Source organism: Panicum virgatum, chromosome 5K (assembly GCF_016808335.1).
Source record: "Panicum virgatum strain AP13 chromosome 5K, P.virgatum_v5, whole genome shotgun sequence".
Taxonomy (NCBI): Eukaryota; Viridiplantae; Streptophyta; class Magnoliopsida; order Poales; family Poaceae; genus Panicum; species Panicum virgatum.
In genome coordinates this window covers 55,699,279-55,720,658 of record NC_053140.1, presented here as the reverse complement: position 1 = coordinate 55,720,658, position 21,380 = coordinate 55,699,279, and the positions used below count along the sequence as shown (strand labels likewise).

Here is a 21,380-nt window from a genome sequence, read left to right as displayed (position 1 = left end):
GAATAAGTGGATCCGGCCGTTTCACTCATTCCCAGTGTTGAATTAATCCAGCAGGAATGATTCCAGGCAAACAATTATCATGCGTTCGGCAGCAAAGGATTGGATCCCATCACCTTAGTCCAAAATAACTTCAGCCATACGCAAATTTCAATATGTAAATGCATGATTCCCAGAATGAATAGCAAAAGAAAAAAAACAAAACTGAAGTCAGCTGTACAAAGGAGACCAATCCTGGCTCCAACAAATATTCGGTCCTGACACCAAATGAGCACCAAAGTGTTTCCACTCATCCATGAAAATCTTCTAATTCAGAAATTACATCCAAACTACACTGTTTAGAATAAAATTTGAACCACATGTTACATGCATGTATGCATCTTCTCATTTACACGTTAAAATCAACCACAAGAAGTTTCTTCTAGGAAGCCAAAGACGAGAAGGCGCACCATACGAACTCAAGCATTAGCACACTTCCTGAAATGATAACAGAACATTTGAATCAGTAAATCTGAAATCATCTAGAACTTACAGTGACATGTCAACTCCAAAGAAAAAAACAAATATACAGAACATCTAGTGTATTAGTAGCACCAGCTACGAGCTACCTCTGTTTGAACACCATGATGATCATAGGGAATACTAGTGATAAGCTAGTGCACACTCTTTTGTTTCATCTGGGGATGGACAAAGAACGGCTGCCGGTACTCATTTCTGTTGCAAGAAATCTGTTACTACTAAACCACAAAATTTTAATAGTTTCATACTTAGCCACTTGCATTGTTATCAACTCATATTGAAGTTCCTACTGTTTCATCCCCTAAAAAATTAAAATTTGAAATAATTTACGCAAAGCTGTTCAAACAACTATGCTATATACAGCTGCTGGAAGGTCCAGAGTTGAAGCGTCCCCACATAAGTAGAGACTAAATGTGATACAAATATCAGTCCCAGGAGGCTAATAACACATTTATTCAACAAATGGTACAGTCACCGTACAAACCTCCGAGGAGGCGGACACTTGATACAAACGATAATAAGTAATAAAACAGCTACAGTGATACACCAAAGCACAACCCAGACAGTCTCCAGGTCGGGCTCAGAATGATGCGCTAGCAGAATCATCTTGCAGAGGGCCAACACCACAGGCAAGGTTGGGGTTCAGACGCAACCTCTACTCGACGTCTTCAACAACAAAGTCTAGATCTTCTTCTAGAGAAAAACCACAAATATATATCCGGTGAGTACAAAAGTACTCAACAAGTCCAACCCCATCCACGGAGGGGTAACACAGATATGCACAGGATAAATCAAGGATAAGGCTGAGGTTTATTTGCGGTAAAGCTAGATTTTACACATGCAGAGGTTTAGTTTTGAAAAGAGTTTTCTTAAAGCAGTTCCTTCTTAACCGAATCATGAGTGGGGTTGATCCTACACAAAAGATCTAAGTTTTAATGCTACCGGACTCCTCATCCGTAGTAGCTCACGACACAACTGCCGGACACCTTTTCAAAACAACTCACACCGTGAAAACATCCCTCACAAAAGTCTAGTTGTGTGACCAAACCGTAACTCGCCCAATACCGTGGTCACGGCTATTCGAATAGGTTTTACACTCTACAGAGATGTGCAACTTTACCTACCAGTGGGGTACCACAGCACGATCACCTTAGTGTCGGTGCAGATCCCAACAAAACCATTACCCACCTTAGTTAGATCTGACTGGCCAACACGGGCTCCACCAAGGGGCCATTGACCTAATACTGAGGTTTAACAGGGCATAAGTCACCATGATCTTAAATGCCCTTCCGCTCACCCGCCCGTTGTACGGGGGCATTAAATGCCAATCACTCCTCCACAGCGCCCAGGACAGACGTTGTCAGGCCGCCATTCCCCACAGTGGCTGTGACCGGAGTCCCGTCCGCCAACTCCAGTCACTGCTCCGCCATCCCGGACGCTGTGGCAGCACTGTAGGAACCTGCGACGCGGGACGAGACGTGCTCGGCACAGCTCCCGTTACTATTCTGCCAACTCCGTCTGTCCGGACTCCACCTCACCACACCTATGGCCCCGGACCCGCCCCCTGCTCGGGAAGGGGTCCGGTGTCGCCACGCGCTAGCACTCCGCCCAGGGGGTCCGGGACCGCCACGTGCCCTGCTACCGCTGGCGCACATATGTATGCAAGACCTTGGGCTGCAGGGCCCACGGAACGCCACCACGCCATATCTGGAAGACGTACACCCTACAGCGACGACCACGCCGCCTGCTGGGGCTGGCAGGACGCCGGCGCGATCTCCGCAAGACCAAGGACGATACCCAGGACGACTGCCACGCCCGACGCCATGCCCCACAGCGTACTTCCCACAGTGCTCGACCACTGCACCCCCGCGATTCGGGGAAAATACGACAACTTTCACAATCCCCTGCGCATGTATACTGTCCCTCCTTGTGTCTATAAAAGGAGGAGGCGGGCTTCTTTTAAGGGGGTCGTCGACATTTCGCGCATTCAGACCACACGATAGAACGCAACACTCAGCACCACTGAGCACCCGATATTGGCACTCGCCTCAATCATCTTCACCTCTAGCAGGGACTTGGGAGCTTCCCTCCCTCTCTCGCCTGTACCCCCTACTACAGGCACCTCCGGTGCAAGATAATACAGTGCCCTCGCACACCCCCTTGCTGGACATACGGCCCCGTGGCCGGAACCAGGATAAACCCGTGCGTTACTGTGTTGACTCTTGCATCAACATCTGGGACGAGGAAACACGCAGCATTACTAGTTGGGTCCGGACCGCCGGGTCAGGACACCGACAAGGGGCTTGTTTGTAATTAGTTTTGAGAGTGAAGGGACTTGATTATAATTTTGGTAAACATCCGGGCTACTTTGGAAATGCGCAGGCCGCTTGGTAATTATCTTGAATGGTGGAAGGGTTGATTTGGAATAATTAAAGATGAAGGGGGTTTATTTGGAAAAATAACATAAAGGGGAAGGGCTCTTTAAAGAATAGAAGGAAGGGGAGGGGCCTTTGGGCAAATATGCCCTTCTTCTTCCTCCTCACGCGCAGAACAGAGGAGGGGGGCGCAGGGCGCCGGCGGCGGTCCTCGCCGTTGGCCTAGGGCACGGCGGCGGCCGGGGCCAGGGGAAGAGAGAGGGGGCCACGGGGAGTCGATTCCCCTCCCCAATTTCAGAGGAGGGGGCCCGCAGGGAGGGGCGTGACGGCCATGGCCGTGGCGGGCAGGCGGCGGCCGTGGGCGGCGTGGCAGGGGTGGCCAGAGGCGAGCACCGGTGGGGAAAAGGGAGAGGGAGGGCCAGGGCGCCTACCTTGGCCCTTGGCTCGAGCGGGGAGGCCGCAGAGTGGGCCGGCCACGGGAAGCAGGCGCGGCGGGCGAAGGCGCTAGCGGTGGCGGCGATGCACGGCTCAGGAGGGGGCGCGCGGGGGCTGAGCGGCTTGTGGGGCTCGAGGGCGACGCGGAGGGCCTCTTTATAGGCGAGGAAAGGCGGTGGAGCGATCGGGGCGCGGTGGAGGCCGGCGAGCATCCCGGGCGCGGCAGCCATTAATGGCGCTCGGCGTCGCGGAGCGGAGGCGCGGGCGGCGAGGCCGGCACAGGACGACGAGACGGCTCGGGCAGGCGGTGCTGTGCTTGACGACGGGCGGCGCGACGAGCACTGCAAGCGTGTGGGGCGCGTGGGTGCTGTGCGAGCACAGGAGCGGCCGGCGGCGAAGGCGGGGCACGCACGTGGTTCTGCTCGCTGGCAGTCGCGGGAGTTCGGGCGTCGAGGCAGGCAAGCGGCACGGCGGTGGTGCAGGCAGGGGTGGTGGCCGGTGGTGGCGCTGTGTGGGGGGCGGCGTCGAGCTACTCTGCTCGTGCAGCGCGCGACAGAGAGGAGAGGGAGGAATGAGAGAGGAGGGAAAAAAAGAAAAAGGAAAAAGAAAAGGAAAGAGAGAGGGAGAGAAAGGAAGAGAGAGAGAAAGAGAGAGAGAGCGCGCGCGCATCGGCGAAACTCGCGGCAACGACCGCGGGGCCAGACGAGCACGCACGCCGGTCGGACAGCACGCAGCGCGTTGCGCGGAACGAGGGAGAGCAGGGAGACGGGATGGTAATTGGTACTGGTGTCGAGACGGCGGATCGCCGGGAAAGGTTTTGGGAGATTAGGGGCTTAGAACAGATTTGAGCTCAACGATGCAGAATAAAATTATTTTTAGCGCGTGATTTAACTTGGTGAATTTTTGGGATGTTACAAGAGTGAACCATGCTCATAAATCTTGCTACACTCCACGAAAACCTGGTCCGATACAAAATTCAAGAACACACTCAAATAGACCAGGATGCAACTCTCACACATCCTCAGACTTAACACCTACCACCAACTAATCTAGAATATCACCTAGCACCACATATGTAGATCAGGATGCAACTCTCACACATCCTCAGACTTAACAGAGCAGGCCAACAATTACACTACTATCCTCATGTGGTACAATCATATCGAATAGTAACATAATATAATGTGTATAAAGTGATCAGGATATTCTTTGTGGTAGTTCAAACATCAAGATTTTCTGCTACTTGGTTACCATTACGTAACTAATCATACAGCTTACCACAGCGGGGGCTTCCCCCGCTGTACAGTTTTCAAAAAAAAAAATCATACAGCTGGAATTCCGTTTCATCTTTGTTACATTAGCAAGTCACCTATTCTACTAGTTCAGTGACCATGATGGCCGGACCTAAGAGCAAGAAGATAAGCACAGGTGATCTCCCCTGCTGTCAGTCCCCTTGCCCATAAAGCAAATGACCAAATTCATGCACAAGTGGTTAAGCAGGCACAGCAGGGAGGGAGGGACACAGGGACTCAAATAGCTAGTATGTAGAACCTTACATAAAAGTCATATCAAAACACAATTGAGGCACAACAACACTTCTATGCAATGGATCGAAAGCAATCCTGAAACTAAGGTTACATAAAGTTAACATTTAGGTGCAGCCAAGAAGGACTCTGGAACTTCACACTGGAAGTCTGGAACCATCATTTTGAAAGGGTTGGTGTGTTTTTGTGCAGAGGCTTGCTTCCTCACTCGTGATGAGAATGAATGGTACAGGGAACCAATCTCGTCCAAAGCTGCATTCAGCAAAGACGACTTAGCAGACTCGGTTACTGACTGAATTTTGATTGACTCCGATTCTGCATTTAATCTCAATTTGTGGGTTATACAGGTGAGGGTTTATTGTGTGTTGGGAGAAAGAATTGACAGGGTCACTTTGTTCATAACACAAATCTAATCCCACGAAATGGATATCAATTTTTTCAGCATAGCAACCATGATTTCTGTCAATAGACAGTTCGTGAATGGCCTCAGGTGAAGATTCTGGGTTACAATCAGTAGCGCTAGTATCAGACAGACATAATGGATTGCATTCCTCGGTTACACGTGATGAAATCTTAAATCTAGGACTAGGAGTGGAATTGCCGGCCTCCGTTGCTGACTGAATGACTACTCCGTTGATTTAATTTCGAAATAACGGTCTGACTCCCATCACCGGCAAGATCCAAGAACGCTAGAGGAGGGAGAGAAGAGGAGGACCAAGGGGAGGATGAGGGGATCACCGGCGAGAAGGAGGTCACGCCGTCGCCAGGAGCCCAATCCGCCAGCCGCAGCCGCAGCGGCCTCCGCCTCCGCCTCTGCCTCCGCTGGACTCACACCGCCAGGCCGCCTCCGCCTCTCGCGCCGCCAGGACATGGAACGATTCCTGGAGTGTTGAGGTCTGGATCGACTCCGGGCCGAGGATGGGGTGGAACGGTCTGGAATGCCCGTTTTCGTTCCGGGCCGGGCCTAATCAAACGACGATTCCGGGCCGGACCTGATTTCGAACTGGGACACTTAATTCCGGCCGGATTGGAGGCCATTCCGGGCCTTGCCGAACGAGGCCTTACTGAGATTCAATCCGTCGCAGCTTCAAGGACGCAATTAATTCGTGATTTCTTTAATGGGCCATATTTCGAAAAGGCCAATTAGTTTCTGTGGCGCGTGTGACTTGTTCCTCGTGAGAACAACTTCTTCAATGATTTTGGGTTTCGTGACAGGAAGTCAAGAATTCTTCATCCGCAACATTTAGTTTGTTCCATTTTTTTCTTCGTGCTCTCTTATTTAGAATTGAACTAGCGACATATTAAACAACAGTGCACAATTATATTACGGGATACATAAGAAAGATTCCATTAATTATATTCAACGACCAGAGAAAATTTAAAAAATGTTAGGCTTCATTCTTGCTTACCCAGCAAATTATGATTTAAATTCAAATTAATCATGTTGGACATAATTCCTCTGGAACAAAACATAAGAATTGTTCCAATAAAACATGTTGTTCATTTAGAACAAAACATGAATTAACCACATATAAACTTAGGAACAAATATTTCATTTATTTCACTGGAACAAAATTGTGACGTGACAAAAAAAATTTATATATATCTTAGAATCGTGAACGGCCTAACCAAAAACTTATATTTATCTTAGACAAATTAGTACATGATAAAAAAATTGTGACACCAAACCAAAACGTACAACCTAACCAAAAACAGTCTAAAAAATTATTATTACTCTGGAAAAATAATAATTAGAAATGAAACCTTTGTTGCGTCGCGGATGAGAACAAAAGTTTAGAATTTGTTATTTGAATTTGTTGCATCTAGCTGGACCCTTGGAACAAATTGTTTCATTGGAATAAATTGTTCCATCGGAACTAATATTAGAATTTGTTCGACTGGATCCAATCTTACCATTGGAATAAAAAGATGTTCCTTCGAAATAAATTGTTTTAATGGAACAAATGGAATAAATTGTTTTACTGGAACAAATGGAATAAATTGTTCCATCAGAACAAATATTAGAATTTGTTCAGTTGGATCAAATCTTATCATTGGAACAAAAATTTACTCCACTGGAACAAATTATTTCATTGGAACAATTTGTTCCATCAGAACAAATATTAAAATTTGTTCAATTGGATCCAATCTTACCATTGGAACAAAAAATTGTTCCACAGGAACAAATTGTTTCATTGGAATAGATGGAACAAATTGTTCCATCACATCAATTATCAGAATTTGTTCAATTGCATCCAATTTGACCATTGGAATCAAAAATTGTTCCACTGGAACAAACTATTTCATTGGAACAAAATGTGCCTGCTAGATCTGAGGAAACACATCATGAAGTCATCATATGAAGATTTATTATTGAATTTATAACCACACAGTTACCTTATTAAAAAGAACAGCTGCATCCATAGTGCAAAAAAGAGTGACAGAGAGAGCATAGAACAAAAAGTATGATAACAGAGTGAAAACAGCGACTTTAATGTGAACAAAATGTGTCTGCAGCCTGAACAAATATATGTAGTCTACACTAACTCGGAATTTGAAAAGTATGTGAACTAGAAAAACTCAACATTAGAAAAATCATAGATCGCTTAATATATACAGTTGATAGAAGCTCCAACTGGTAGTATAATATTTTTTGCTTTATATAAATAGCATCAACTACATTGGCTCGTAAGTCGTAAACCATACATATTTGGAAGAAGGTAAGAATGCATTTTACAACAATAGAATAACACCGTATTAAGCATATAATTGTGAAAATATTAGAAAAATAGAGTTTTAGAAAGCATGATTAGAAGCAACCAGAAGTAAAAAGAAAAAGGTAGTCTATAAAGTGCACGTGTTGAATTTGACTTCCACGATATTTAAGATATGTTAGCCCGGGGTCATATGCCACTGCTGTCTGTCCTTACTGCTCCCGTGCACCATATCACATGACATGCATCCTAGTGGAAAGAGAAAAGAAAGTAAATAGAAGAAAACAAATAAGAAAACAAATATGAAACCCACGGAATCCGAGCGCGCACGACCGCATGATGATTTGGGCCAGGAAAACAACAAATGGGCTAGAAAAATAACAGATAAAGCCCGCTAGTATGCTTCTGTGACGGTGTGAATCATAGACGCGCGTGCGACTGCGAATATTACCGAGGATCACCGTGTGACCCATTAGACTTGTCACACTAATCCCTTTTATCATAAATTTTATATTTTGGATCTAAATTAGGCCAACAAATCAGTCTACATGTATAATTCAATCAATTTTGTCCTAGAACAAAAAATGTTTTGTTTCGGAACAACTTTTAATTATTCGAGCAATACCAAAATTTTGTTAGGGAAAAAATTATTCCAAAACAAAAAATAGTTATTGAGTTTTATGTAACGAGTTTACTGTTAGTCACTTGAGCGACTTCTAACATTTGCGACTTTTCTCCCCCACACCTTTTTCGAGTTCATTCCGCCAAACACAAGAGTTGGACGGGATCAAAGCGAGAGATCCACCAGTTACGTTCCCGGTATGAACGGTTCGTTTCTTCATTCAGCGACGTGGACGCTGTCAGAAGGCGCGATCTCTTCTTGTGAAAGAGAAATACGCGTCGCAACTAGTGTAATATTTGATGCGAACCTTGATCACATCGCAGGGGATGAGCACGCGGGTCAAAGTGTACGGGTCTACAGGAGGAACGAATTTTCCGTCACGAGTCATACCATCTTGGCATCTTCCACGCACTTTTGGAACGAGACACTACATGATCATGTGCTGTGAATCTGTGATGCCAGGCGTGACGACAAGCGACCATCAAGTATAATAACTGTAGCCGTAGCGCCGTCTTGGGCCACTTGAATGCTTGATTGGGTATTTGGGCACATTGGGCGTGCCGCGTGCTTGTTTTTTTTTTTCTTGTGCCGTGCACTGCTGGTTCGTGGTGGTGCGGTGTATGGATCCCCACGGTGATACTAGTTGAAAGGAGCAGGCGTTTGGATTGGATTGGATCCTCTGGCGTCAGCAAAGCGGTGGGAATAGTGGAGACACCTGGACCGCGTGAGTGCGCGCACGACTGCAAGCCGTGGGCCTTGCGGACCCAATAAATTATGGACAATAAGATCGCACGGCCCAAGAATCCTGGCAACCCGCCCAGCAAGAGTAGGCAACCCACCAATCCACTTATCTGTCAAAGTGTCAGTAGTCTAATGGTTACACGAGCCTCAGTAACACTTGAGGTCCTGAATTCGACTTTTCATGAAAACGAATATTCTGAGATTTAACGGGGTTGTACATTCAGTGGTAGGCGACGTGCCTGTGGTGACTTCGTCAATCTCGAGGATTTGCCGGTTCAGTCTTCGAAAATGCTCATAGTAGTATGGTTTGCGTACGTATGTTCATAGGAGTGTGAGTATACATACATTGTGAGTGTCTTAGTTGTACTGTGCAATCTAAAAAAACCCAATCCACTCATCTTTCTCAAAAAGAAATCGACACATGGACCTCCTCTTTACCCACGAGCATGTGGAGACTACTGCCCACCAAATCCTCCAAATCAGGCCTGTCTAGATGTTTTGCAAAAAAAAAATTTGTGATGGAATTTTGCTAATTTGAAGTACTAAATGAAGTCGATTTACAAAACTTTTTGAACAGATGGGTTGTAAATCGCGAGACAAATCTAATGATGCTAATTAATCCATGATTAATTAATAATTAGCGGATGGTATTGTAGCATCAATGTTGTAAATCATGAATTAAGTAGGCTCATTAGATTCATCTCGCGATTTACAGCTCATCTATGCAAAAAGTTTTGTAAATAGACTTCATTTAGTACTCCATACATGTGTCGAAATATTTGATGCGACGTTTTTTTGCGTTTACGGGGTTTATGGGGTGGGAACTAAACAGGACTGCCAGCTGAGAAGCACGGCGCAGTTCACGCACGAGGCAAATCAGAGCATGAGCTGTGCTCTGGCAAGAGGGCAAGAGCAGTGAGCCCGTGACGCGAGTGCCAGCGGGTGGTGAAGTGTACCGGGGGGGGGGGGGGGGGGGCTGACCAGGAACGTTCAACGGCTAGTCAACGCGAAAGCGCCATGTCAACGCGAAAGCGCCATCCATGATCCACCCAGACCCAGCGACGGCTGCCTATTCTTTTCTGTGCACGTTAATCTGGTGTGGCGCTGCGAGGGCTCTGTGCCGCCTCTGTCGCAGTCTGGCCGGCCGCATCATTTAATTCTGCTAATCCGCTGGAGAAAATTCGGGGCGCATGCGGTCAAACTCAGCAAACCTACTCAATAAATTGGGCTCCAACCAATGCAAGCAGGCTCGAGCTTGAAGGGAGCTATCTATCAACATGTCATGCGCTGCAAGCCATGCAATGCAAGATTCTGGATTGCTGCCATAGCAATGCTTTCCATCAACAAGTCATGTGTTAGTTATCTACTTCCTCCGTTTCAAAATATAGATCGTTTTGACTTTTCTAAATTCATATATTTTAATATATACCTAGACATATGTTATATCTAAATGCATAGTAAACACTAAAAATCTAGAAAAACCAAAACGACCTACATTTTGGAACGGAGGGAGTACTTATCTTCTCTTGGCTGGTCACGAGTTGGAACCAAAACGAATTTCTCTGGAATTACATGCGGTCAACAATCTGTGTTTACAAGGGTTTGCGCGAAGCATATATGGTAAATCAGAAGTTCCTAGTTTGTACTAATCTACACACGCGGCTCTTAGCCGTGTTCATACATCAAAATGATAAATTAAATTTAACCATCAGCTATCACATAACATCTAACCACGCTCCAGGTTTGGAGTATGTTCTTTAAAACTTCCGTTTGGGAAAGTGAGTGGTCTAGTTGAGCGCGCATGCCGTTGCACTGACGCGCGCACGCGCAGGTCGTGCCGGAGCTTAATTTACGTCTAGTCTCCAGGCCAGTATAAAAGGGCATCCAGCATGGCCACGTCGTCGCCGTACAGATCGGCGGCGGCGGCACCTCTCTCTGCCACCAGCTGCTGCTGCTGCTGCTGCTGCTGCATGGAGCTGCCGGAGCCATCGTCATCTTCCGGCGGCGACGCGGCGGCTGCCGTGGATGGACCTGCTCCACCTGGATCCTCGCCAGCGGAGCCTGCCGCGGCGGCGGCGAGCGGCCGCCTGTCAAACTGCCTCAGGGTTCCAGATTGGGTGTAGAGTCGACACAGGCTGAACTCGCTCCTCAACTGCAGCATACAGTACATCAGGTTCACAAGATAATTAAATCCCAGAGTAGTGCAAGTAATTAAAGAACTGTTGTTCGGAGCAGTGATATAGTAGTAGTTATTGTTAGTAACTTCGAAAATTACACTATGCTCTCCCATGCAGCAATAACAAACAAGTTCCTCCGAAGGAATCGAAATCTACTACTATATGAGATCGTGATAAGGGGATTAGTTCCCATTCGATTCTCACAAGGCGACAGCCACGTCGAGTATCATGAAACCTCAGCCTGCAAAGGGTGCGGAGCGGAGCGCCCCTGTTGCTGCCCCTCTACCCCGTCAGAGTGAAAAGCAGACTATGGATTGACCCGCACCTCAGATTCAAAGAACTACACTGACCCGCGGTGCACCAGGGGTCGAACCACTCCGCAGTGCATGCATTGAACCTCTCCACCATGCATACATGCTCGCTGGGCAATGACACAGAGCAGCCACAAATAGTTGAAATCTATAGCTATAGGCTATATAGCTACAAGCAGCAAGTGGCTTTTGGACACTTATCCGGCGCAAAAAAACGACAAGCACCATGGATCAAGTTGCCCTGCCGCCTATGCAATTCCCTTTACGTGGAGATCGACATGACGTCGTCGATGCGTAGCCTCTTGTTGCGTGCGTTTAGCTACAAGGTACGTGCCCATGTGTACAATTGCAAAGAAAGCAACAACACCCATTGATCATTTGATTTGAGCATCACCGTACCTGCGGAGGAACGATTGGAGGTGCGGCGGCGCGGGCGCTAGAAGACGACCCGTCGGCCCTGGCGCCGGCGCCGGCGTCGGGGGCGGCGTAGTGCTGGAGCGCCCTGTACTCGTTCATCTTCCACCTGGTCTTGGCCCCCGACGGCACGCGGCCTTGGTAGAACACCATGGTCTTCTTCACCCCGATGGCGCGGCGGTCGTCGGCGGAGTAGACGACCCCGGGCGTGCCCGCGGCTTTCCAGTACCCCGACGGCGTCGTCCGGCTGGGCCGCCCGCCCCGCGCCTCCCGCTCCTGCCGCGGGCAGAAGAAGAACCACGGCTCCCCCTCCCCCTCCCCCTCCCCGCCGCCGCCGCACAGCATCCCGTGAATCCCTGCAGGTCAGACAGCACACCGGCCGCGCGGTTAGCGCAATGCGCCGCGCCGATCGGGGAATCACAAATTCACAATCAATATGCACGGTGGTTAGCTGCCACGCCGCCGCACCTGGGAGCTGCCCCGGGTCGACGGAGTAGACGTCGACGACGGGGATGACGCGCTCGATGTCGTCGCGGAGGCTGTCGAGCTTGTTGCGGAGGTAGAAGCAGATCAGCTCCTCCTCCGTCGGGTAGAAGCGGTACCCCGGAGGGAGGCCGGCGGCGGCCATGCCGCCGGTAGATCGGCGCGCGCGAGGACCAGCAGGCCGGCAGCTAGCTCGCTAGCTAGCCACCTGTGCCGCCGCTCGGGCCGGAGCTGCCGGTGGAGGAGAGGCTCGGAGAGGCGCCTGTACTGCTGCCGGGAGCAAAGAATGCATATGCGCTCCAAGAGCCGCGTGGGGTGTATATACTGGTGGTGAGGTGTGGAAGCGCGTGTGGCGAGTGACGTATATATTGGGAAGCACGAGCGAGGTGGTTCATGGTTGACAAGGATGACGCAGCGGCTGAGCTGCCGCTTGCTCGGGCGGCGAAATTTCTCATGGCGTGGGCTGGTGCCCGGTGGAAAACCAGGAGAGAGAGAGAGAGAGAGAGAGAGAGAGAGAGAGAGAGCGCTTTAAGGGACGACTGGGTCAGCTGATTTTTTTTTAGTTTTTTAACTTTTTTCCCATCTTTATTATCTGTAGATGAATGAAACAAAAACAGCCTATATCTTGGTGTTTGAGATTGCTCCTAACAAAAGTTTAGAATAATAAGCTAAACAGTTACAAAAGTATATTTAAAAGTAGAGTAAGCATATTTAGGAAGGTATATTTAAATATATTAAAATAGGAGAGCGCTTTATTTTTAATTATGTAACGTTCATATTTATTTCAAACTAATTATAAGAGCATATTTTGGTAGGCCATTTAGTCCTAACTCCGTATTTTAGAGAATCTTTGGGCTCTCTTTACATAATGAAGCAACAAGTCAACAACCGATGTCCAAAATGAATTACGAACGAACCACGGTAAAACCAATTTATTTGGCTTCATCAGCTCCGAAATGAATTTATTTGCAAGGAATGCAAACACCAATTTAGCCATGCCACTCTTTTGTGACTGCAGCAGTAGCACTCTTTTATTTGTGGCTGCACTAACAGCGCCACAATAAGTGCTCAGGTACGTTTGTGAAAAAAAAATCCCAAATACCACAAGTAGAAGTACCACTGCGTTCGGCAGGCTGGAGTTGGAGGCTGGAGCTGGAGTGGTGTAAGAGAAAAACACTGTTATCTGGTTGGTGGCTGGAGACTAGTGCTGGAGCGATGTGAGAGAGAAATACTGTAGGGCTGGAGGCTGGTGCACGAGCCGAACACGGTGGTAGGGTACTCCTTTTGGAATTAACTACAGTAAGTAGTACAGTTTCCTGCTGACGCGCATCATGAGACGGCTGTTCCGATCCGTGTCGCCACACATTGATGATTACAAGTCATCTAAGTTTTGATTGAGAAGCGCCTGTGAACCGTAGATACTAGTAGCATTGTAGCAACCACTGTTGGGGTTGGGGCTGCCCAAATCGCCCACGAAATGGTCCGATCCTTGGGTCGTTTCCTGGCATGACTCGTTCTATGCTCTGTGCTGCACGTTTTCCTCTTGTTCTCAAGATTCATCCAAAAGAAGAAGGGTATCGAACAGAACTCCGACGGAGCTCCTAGTCACGCTACAGAAAAACTGATCACGACAAAAAAAAGGAAAGAAAGATAGAGGTCGATCTCGTCCTGAATCCTAACGTTCATACCTCTTACCCCACAAGGCCACAACACGCCTGGCGTCCTCAGTTTCTATTCTCTAGATTCTACTAATGCTCGGGGGAAGGGAAGAGGAAACCGAACTGAAACCTCGGACGTACCGGTTGTCCCTCGCAGCACACCTAGCTACCACCTGTGTGTGAAAGCAGTAATGTCGACAAATTAGTACACTCGAAAAGCTAACTTTTGTACACTACTAGAGTAGTAGTAGGGCCCTGTTTAGATCATACTCCATAAACCCCGTAAATACAAAAAAAACGTCACGTCGAATATTTCGACACATGCATAAAGTACTAAATGAAGTCTATTTACAAAACTTTTTGTATGGATGGGCTGTAAATCGCGAGACGAATCTAATGAGCCTACTTAATCCATGATTTATAACAGTGATGCTACAGTAACCATCCGCTAATTATTTATTAATCATGGATTAATTAGTATCATTAGATTCGTCTCGTGATTTACAACCCATATGTGCAAAAAGTTTTATAAATAGACTTCATTTAGTACTTCAAATTAACAAGATTCCAACGCAAAATTTTTTGCGCGTGGAACTAAACACGAACTAGGTAACTTTTTTTTTTTGACTTGTGCTTTAATTTGCCGGCCGGCCGAAAAGTTACCTTTTGTTTGCAATGCTTGTACTCCGTAGTGTGAATTTTCTGTGCCCGTAGATTGACGCTCTGCAGTACGGACAGAAAGAGATGATAACGTTAACAATTCAGCTATCTCATCTATTCGAGCAGTTTCCACTGAGTTTCAAAAGGAAGAAGAAGGTTCCACAGAAGCCGGGAATTGGGAGGCATAGCTTACTAGTGCATTGTAATTTCTAAGGGTATCATACTAGCAAAGTCACACAAAAAAAAGTGTAGCATACTAGCACCAGCACTTTCTCTGTGCTGTACGTCAAGTTGTTCGTGTCATCCGACTCCTCCAGCCGCCGTGGCATCTTGCCTAGGCTCCCTTTCACCACGGCAAATTAAACCGCGTCCGGGCACGCAGGTCTTCGACCAAAACATATTTTACGTGCCTCGCAGGTCATCGCTCTCTCCCCCTTGAGTTCTCAAGTCCACCCCCCCCCCCCCCCCCCCCCCCCCCCCCCCCCGCGCGCGTTCCTACCTACACGGACGCACCACACACACTGCTATGTTTGGTTTTCTGTACTAGGGTGTACTAGAAAACTTTGACTATTAATTACGGTATTAAACAAAGTAAATTTAAAAAATCAACTTTAGAACCCTTGTGCTAGGAACCCTGAAAAATCTAACGAGACCTTTGACCGCGCGATTAGAGAATGATTACTGTAGCATCACTATAGCCAATCATCGATTAATTACCGTCATTAGATTCGTCGTGAAAAACTATACTCATCCCTAAAAAGATTTTGTAAATAGATTTTATTTAGCACTCCATGCATACGAGATTCCTTTCTCGACTTGTGTGCACTAGAGGTTTGTAGTGTGAACCAAACAAGGCCACTGCCTTTCCATCTATTTCTCTTGGCGCTCTTTTGACAAGTCAATCGCCAGGGCGTATCCTGATGAGCCAGTAGTTGTGCTTGTGCAGAATCGCAAGCACTACGCAAACCGCATCCAAGAGTATCAAATACTTTGAACTAGTCCTAGTTTCATATAGGAAGAGACCTGTCCGGTGGGCAAGGAAGCCATGGCTGCTCACCTTGATATCTTATCTCGACAACAGAACCATGTTGGGTTTTTAACAAAAGATGGAACGGGAGGGCTATCCCTTTTCGTTCAAAGACACGTGATTCATGTTCAAAGACACCTTGGGTAATATTTATGTGGCAATGTGATCCTAGGAAAGATTTGGGGTCAATTTATGCAACGACTATTCTCATGCCTTTTCCTTTTCCCAATTCTTTTTTTTTCATGTTTTCCTTTTTCTTCTTCTACTTTTTCATGTTTTTTTTGTTAAATTCATAGGACACACAACTTTCAATATTTGTTGTTTTAGTAGTGTCTCTAATATGTTTGGAGATTTTTGATTTTCATGGCCGAATAAAACCTCAGAGTCAAATTCTTGTCGAAGAAAACATTTTTTTAAAATATCAAATCAGAGTAAGCATCATTTGTTAGGAATGGTATTTATTAGTTGTTTCTTTACGATTCTATTTTTGCGGTTTCTTACAAAGGCATGATATGCGGGTGGTCTTCCACGGATATTCGGCCGAGGCTTTGCACACATTAAGATTGCTTGTCCACTTGGAGGCGGATCCAGCCTTGGGGGCTTGAGGCAGGAAAGAATCAATCCTTGGATGCATAATGCATTTTTTTAGAGAAAAGACCTGTTGGGATCTTTGCTTCTTAGATGCCCAAACAGGGAGCATGAACAGTAAGAAAGATGATAATGAAAGTAGGTGTCGAACTCTCCAATGATAATTAGAAAATTCAACTCCGTACACTGTGGAGGGGGGCTATTTATACCCCTAGCCCTCGGCCAGGTTTTCCTAAATTGCCCCCTCCCAACTCATTTACAGCTCACTCTTAGCCGGCTCCGGGGTAAAATTATAAGGTGAGAGGTTTACAAATCCGACCTTCTCACGTATTCGAGAAGAGTACAAATCCGACCTTCTCACATATTCACGTTTCTCACATATCTACAACCTACGAAGGTTACAACAACCTTCGGTGACCTCCAGGAGTAGTCGTGAGGGTTCTATCAATGAGCAATCAGCCGCCGCCTTCGCTTCTGAGGTTGATCTCCTGTCCCGAAGGTCCTGGTCTTCGGACTTGTGCTTCTGTGCAACCCTGCGTCACCTTCGGCACGACGGAAGCGGTATCCTTCGTACCGAGGGTTTGGGTGTTTGCGCTTGCGCTTCTGGGAAGCCATCTGTTACCTTCGGCTTGGAGAAGGTGATTGTAACACCCCTGTGTTAATCGTCTCGCTAATCATGAGTTAACTCGCTAATCGTGGACTCAAATTCGTCGTTAACACTAATCGCGTTCGCTTAGTAAACATCTATTTAGCCGTGTTCGATCTCGTTTTTGTCCTTGATCTGAGCTCCAAATCAACTTCCGCCCAAACGAAAGTTGTAGATCTTTTAATCCTCTACAACTTCTATTTTGGCCAAACTTCAAGTTCTTATATGAAAATTTGAGTTTCAACTGGTCAAACCTGGGCTAAAATCATTTAAACGAGCAAACAATGCCTCTCCTGTGCTCGACACTGTGCCCCGGCGCCCATACCGCCGCCGTGGTCGCCGGCGAGCACGTCCACGCGTCGGCAATCGCGCCCGACCTCGGCGTCAGCGCTCTTATCCTCGTGGACGCCTCGAAGCTTCCCGTTCCGTTCCCCATTCTCCTTCCTCGGAGCTAGGTCGAGCTCAAGCGGGCAGAACCGAGCAGAGTCGCCGCCGTTCGTCGCGCCGGCCACGGCTCGCCACCCCACCTCGATTCGTCGCACCCCGAGCTGCGCAGCCTCGCCGTCCACCCACTCCGACCACCCACGAGCGCGGCCGAGCCCCTACCCGGCCGAAATCGTGCACCAGACCGCCGTCCACCATTGAAGCTCCGCTCCGAGCTTCGCCCCTCTCGTCGACGACCACCTTCCGGCCATCCTCCGCCCCAAATCGATCCCCGGTGAGTTTCCCCGCGGCCTGCTCGTGCTCTTCAACCTTTTCCCCACCCAAATCCGCGGCCGCCGCCGCCGAATCGCCGCCGCGCCGCCGCGGAACGCGCCGCCGCCTCCGCGCGCACACCGCCGGACCTCCCTGGGCGCCGCCCCTCGCCGCTGCCGAGCGCCCTAGGGCCGCCTAGCCTCCCCGGAGCTCAAGCCACCCGCCCCCGCCGCCGGCCGGCCCTGGCCTGGCCAGAACGCCGCCGCCGCCGCCCGACCTACCTCGGCGCCGCCGCGGGCCGCCGCGGGTCGCCCTGCGCCGCCCTACGCGCACGCCCCTGCCCCATCGCCCCGCCCTGGCCGCGGCTGGGCCGCGTCGCGCCGCCGGCCGGGCTCCTCCGGCGGGAGCGCGCCGCTCGGCCGCTGCTCAGCCGCCGCGAGCCTATGGCCGCGCGCTGGCCCGCGCGGGACAGAGCCGAGGAAGGGGGAGAGCTGGGGCTGGGCTGGCGCCCACTGCCATGTGGGGCCCGGCTGTCAGCCTCTCCCCCCTTTAATGCTTCCAATTTTGTTTTCCTTTCATTTAAATGGCTGAAACCTTCCAAAAAGTGTAGAAATTTTTAGAAAAATCAAAAAATTGCAAACCCAATTTTGTTAGGTTTCTTAAATCCAGATCTTCAGAAGAAAAATGCTTGTGCTTGTGAAATGTCACTTTTACCCCTGCTAAATTTAGGGTTTGCGTTTAAGCTAGATTATTTTGTATCAGTTGTTTGGTTTGTCTAAAAATCCTGAAAATTTTATGGTAGCCTACTCTTTGCATGTGTAGTCCACTGAAAAATTTCCAGGTGCTTAGCCTATGTGCATGTGTGTGGATCTATTAGTGCTTGATTCTTTTCATTTCGATAAATTCTTGTTGCTAGTTAATGATTCCATGCATGTGTAATCTCCATCAAGCAAGCTCCTGTTTTGATCCATGCTACTCTAGAGTTATGTTAATCCTTCGAAGTGAGTTCGTAACTTTTGCTTGATAGGAAACACTTCAGGCTAAAAGGCCTTAGAACCAAACCCTGTCGCCGCTTTCCACCATCCCTTTAAACCCTAGTTGAAGCGGCTGTTGGTAGATTTTTGTCCATGCAGCCTTTTGTGAGTTTTGCATTGTATTGCATTGTATTGCGTTGCATCATTTCATGAGTTTCATGCATGGCATATTTTGTTCGTGTAGACGCTGAAACCGAAGTCGCATACGAGCTGATTGCCGAGCTGGTCCAGAATCCTTCCGCAGAAGAACCGAAGCCAGGAGAAGTCGTTGATCAAGCTCCCGAAGAAGCCACTAACACTGCTAACCTGCAAGGCAAGCCCCGGAGCATATCCCTTATTTTAATTACTCCATGTTATACTTTAAGTATTGTGCATTTACGTTCAAGGAATTGATTGGAACCATAGATTCATAATCTTGATTACCCAGTGTCCTTACTAGTGTAGGTATCGCTAGCACTGCTACGCTTAAGTAAACTCGGTAGAAGACGGGTGATTTCCTGTCACCCGCGAGATATAGGGTTATTACTTCAGGCAGTGTTATGAGAATTAATGCAATGAGAAGGAAATTGGAGACCGGGTGGAGGGAAAGTTGGACATGGTTGTTGAGTAAAGAGAGTTGAGTCTCCGCCTGTGTCGATTGAGGACCGTTCCGTTGTTGGCCCTTTGACTGAGGATTGAACAGTACTAACCACATGCCGGAAGTAGGAGGTAGTCGAAACCGGTAAGCTAATTACCTAAATTGCTTCGGAATCTGGGTCTCGACCTGCGATGCTGGGTAGGGTTGACGGATGGTGAAGTAGCCCACGGGTTCACCGGGTGTTCGCACGTGCGGGGCTCATCATCCGGGTGTTTGCGGGCTTGATTCAGACTTCGGGGTAATTATGGGAACAATTGACGTGTGTGGCCCGACGGGGTTTTCACGTGTCGTGTGAGTTAGGTCCACCTTGCAAGGTTAAATCGGATCGATTCGCCGTGACTCGCGGATATGAGAGCCTTGGTCAATGCGTCGCATCGTAGTAAGGATTGAAAGAACAGAAAGAGAAAAGTTGGACTTTTGTTGATATTCTTGAAAAGATAATATGATTAACCATGTGTGCTCTAGAGAATTAGGCAAACCTAGTTTCTAGCTATCAACACAATTGGAGCTAAAATATTGAAAGTAAGGATCCAGTTTTAGTAGCTTTTCAGCAAAATAACCCAGAGCCAAAGAGCTGTGCATGTCTAGATAATGGGCTAAGTATACCCATAGACGGGTAAGCCTTGCTGAGTATTAGAGTACTCAGAGTTTGGTTGTAACCCTTCTGAGTAGGCTATATTCCGGAAGTCTTCGAGGAAATCGGTGTGTCCTGGAGTGGTCAGCCTCTTCCTCCAGGTTGGACGTTCGAGTGGGTTCCGCCTTCTCCGTGAAGTGCAGGCAGGTGAGCCTCACATCAGTGGGCAAGATGTGAAGCTTGTCTTTTGTCATCGACGTTATCTACCGTACGGTATTTCGAACTTGTTTTAATCTGTTTTGTATTTTCCGCTGCGTTTGAACTCTGTTTTCGAAATGTAACTCTGGCTTGTAAAACTTTATTGTAAATTAATTTGGAGACTTTTGTTTAATTCTGGTTGTAAGTTTGTTTGAAAACTTTTGTTGCTTGTAATCACCTGTGCTCGTCTTTTGGCGAGAGTTCCTGTGCAATCGATCCTGGTTAAAGCAGGCAGTCTGAGTGTACTGGTGAAGTGCAGTAGCGGAGGATTAAGTTAAATGGTTAGTTAGTGCACTTGATCGGTATTATTTGGACTGTTCTGTGACAGCTGGCATCAGAGCTAATTGCACTGGGGGGTGATTACTTGAGTGCTTAATTGCAAAATTTTTGGGTTTTTCGAAAAGTTGACGCTAGATGCGCTAAGGAATAGTATAGATAGTTCGTATGCCCTAATTATGTGTTATAAGTTAGGAGGCATCTAAGTATCTATTTATTCCAGCACTTCCATCATTTACTTATCGTTAAAACTTACTTTTGTGCACAACTACTATTCTGTAACGACGCACCTACGCTGAGGTAAGCAAGGTAAGCATTCTGGTAGTCCTTAGAATAGCCCACGTGTTTCATACGTGCGCGGGTCCCGTATGATAAGCATACGAGGAGGTGATAAGGCTCAATTCAAATGAGCCTGTCGCTATCTGCCGCCTGATATGGAGTGCGGATTTCATACCGTGTGATTGTGATCACGGTCATTTCGTAAGGCAATGTTACGAGATGTAAACCTGTCATGCGGTTGGCCATGACCGTGACCTTTGGGACACGTCTACCCTTGGATGTCCCGTAAGGCGAGTGTACGGGAAGTGAATACGTTGTTATGACGTATGCAGCGCTGCCCATTCAGCGTCGAACGTTTGGGTGTCGTCTCTATAGTGGACGGTAATGTATGAGTGAATATGTGGGAAACTGCATATGCGTTACCCGTGTGACGTAGGACACATGGGGGCCGTTCGTGTGTGCTGGCACGAAGGGTCCAGAAATGGATAATTATATCTCTCTTGTTGTTTTGGTTTGTCTGCAGGAACACTAACTCCGTTAAGTGCGTTATGAAATCCTTGATCGTAGCAACGACTAATATATATAGGGAGAGTACGTAATTGTGCCACTAGTCATCTTCGTATACCATAATTGGTACTTGTTTGGGTGAGAAACGATAGAACGTGCATGCATCTGGCATATTGAGTTCGTTGATCGCTTTGTTGTTTGTGGTTGC

At 47.7% G+C, this 21,380-nt stretch overlaps 1 protein-coding gene and 1 long non-coding RNA gene across 2 annotated transcripts; both read right to left on the bottom strand.

The window, feature by feature from the left end:
- Positions 1 to 191: 191 nt before the first annotated feature.
- Positions 192 to 5,788, bottom strand: LOC120708761. Its single transcript, XR_005689474.1, has 2 exons — positions 5,609 to 5,788; positions 192 to 474 (listed from the first exon to the last, which is right to left on the bottom strand). It is a non-coding gene; the product is annotated as an uncharacterized LOC120708761 (long non-coding RNA).
- Positions 5,789 to 10,488: 4,700 nt separating this feature from the next.
- LOC120708760 (NAC domain-containing protein 90-like) lies at positions 10,489 to 12,703 on the bottom strand. The gene is made up of 3 exons (XM_039994158.1): positions 12,318 to 12,703; positions 11,835 to 12,205; positions 10,489 to 11,099 (listed from the first exon to the last, which is right to left on the bottom strand). Exons 1-3 carry the CDS (start codon positions 12,475 to 12,477, stop codon positions 10,803 to 10,805), a joined length of 828 nt encoding a protein of 275 aa, XP_039850092.1. The 5' UTR covers positions 12,478 to 12,703; the 3' UTR covers positions 10,489 to 10,802.
- Between the last annotated feature and the right edge of the window lie 8,677 nt (positions 12,704 to 21,380).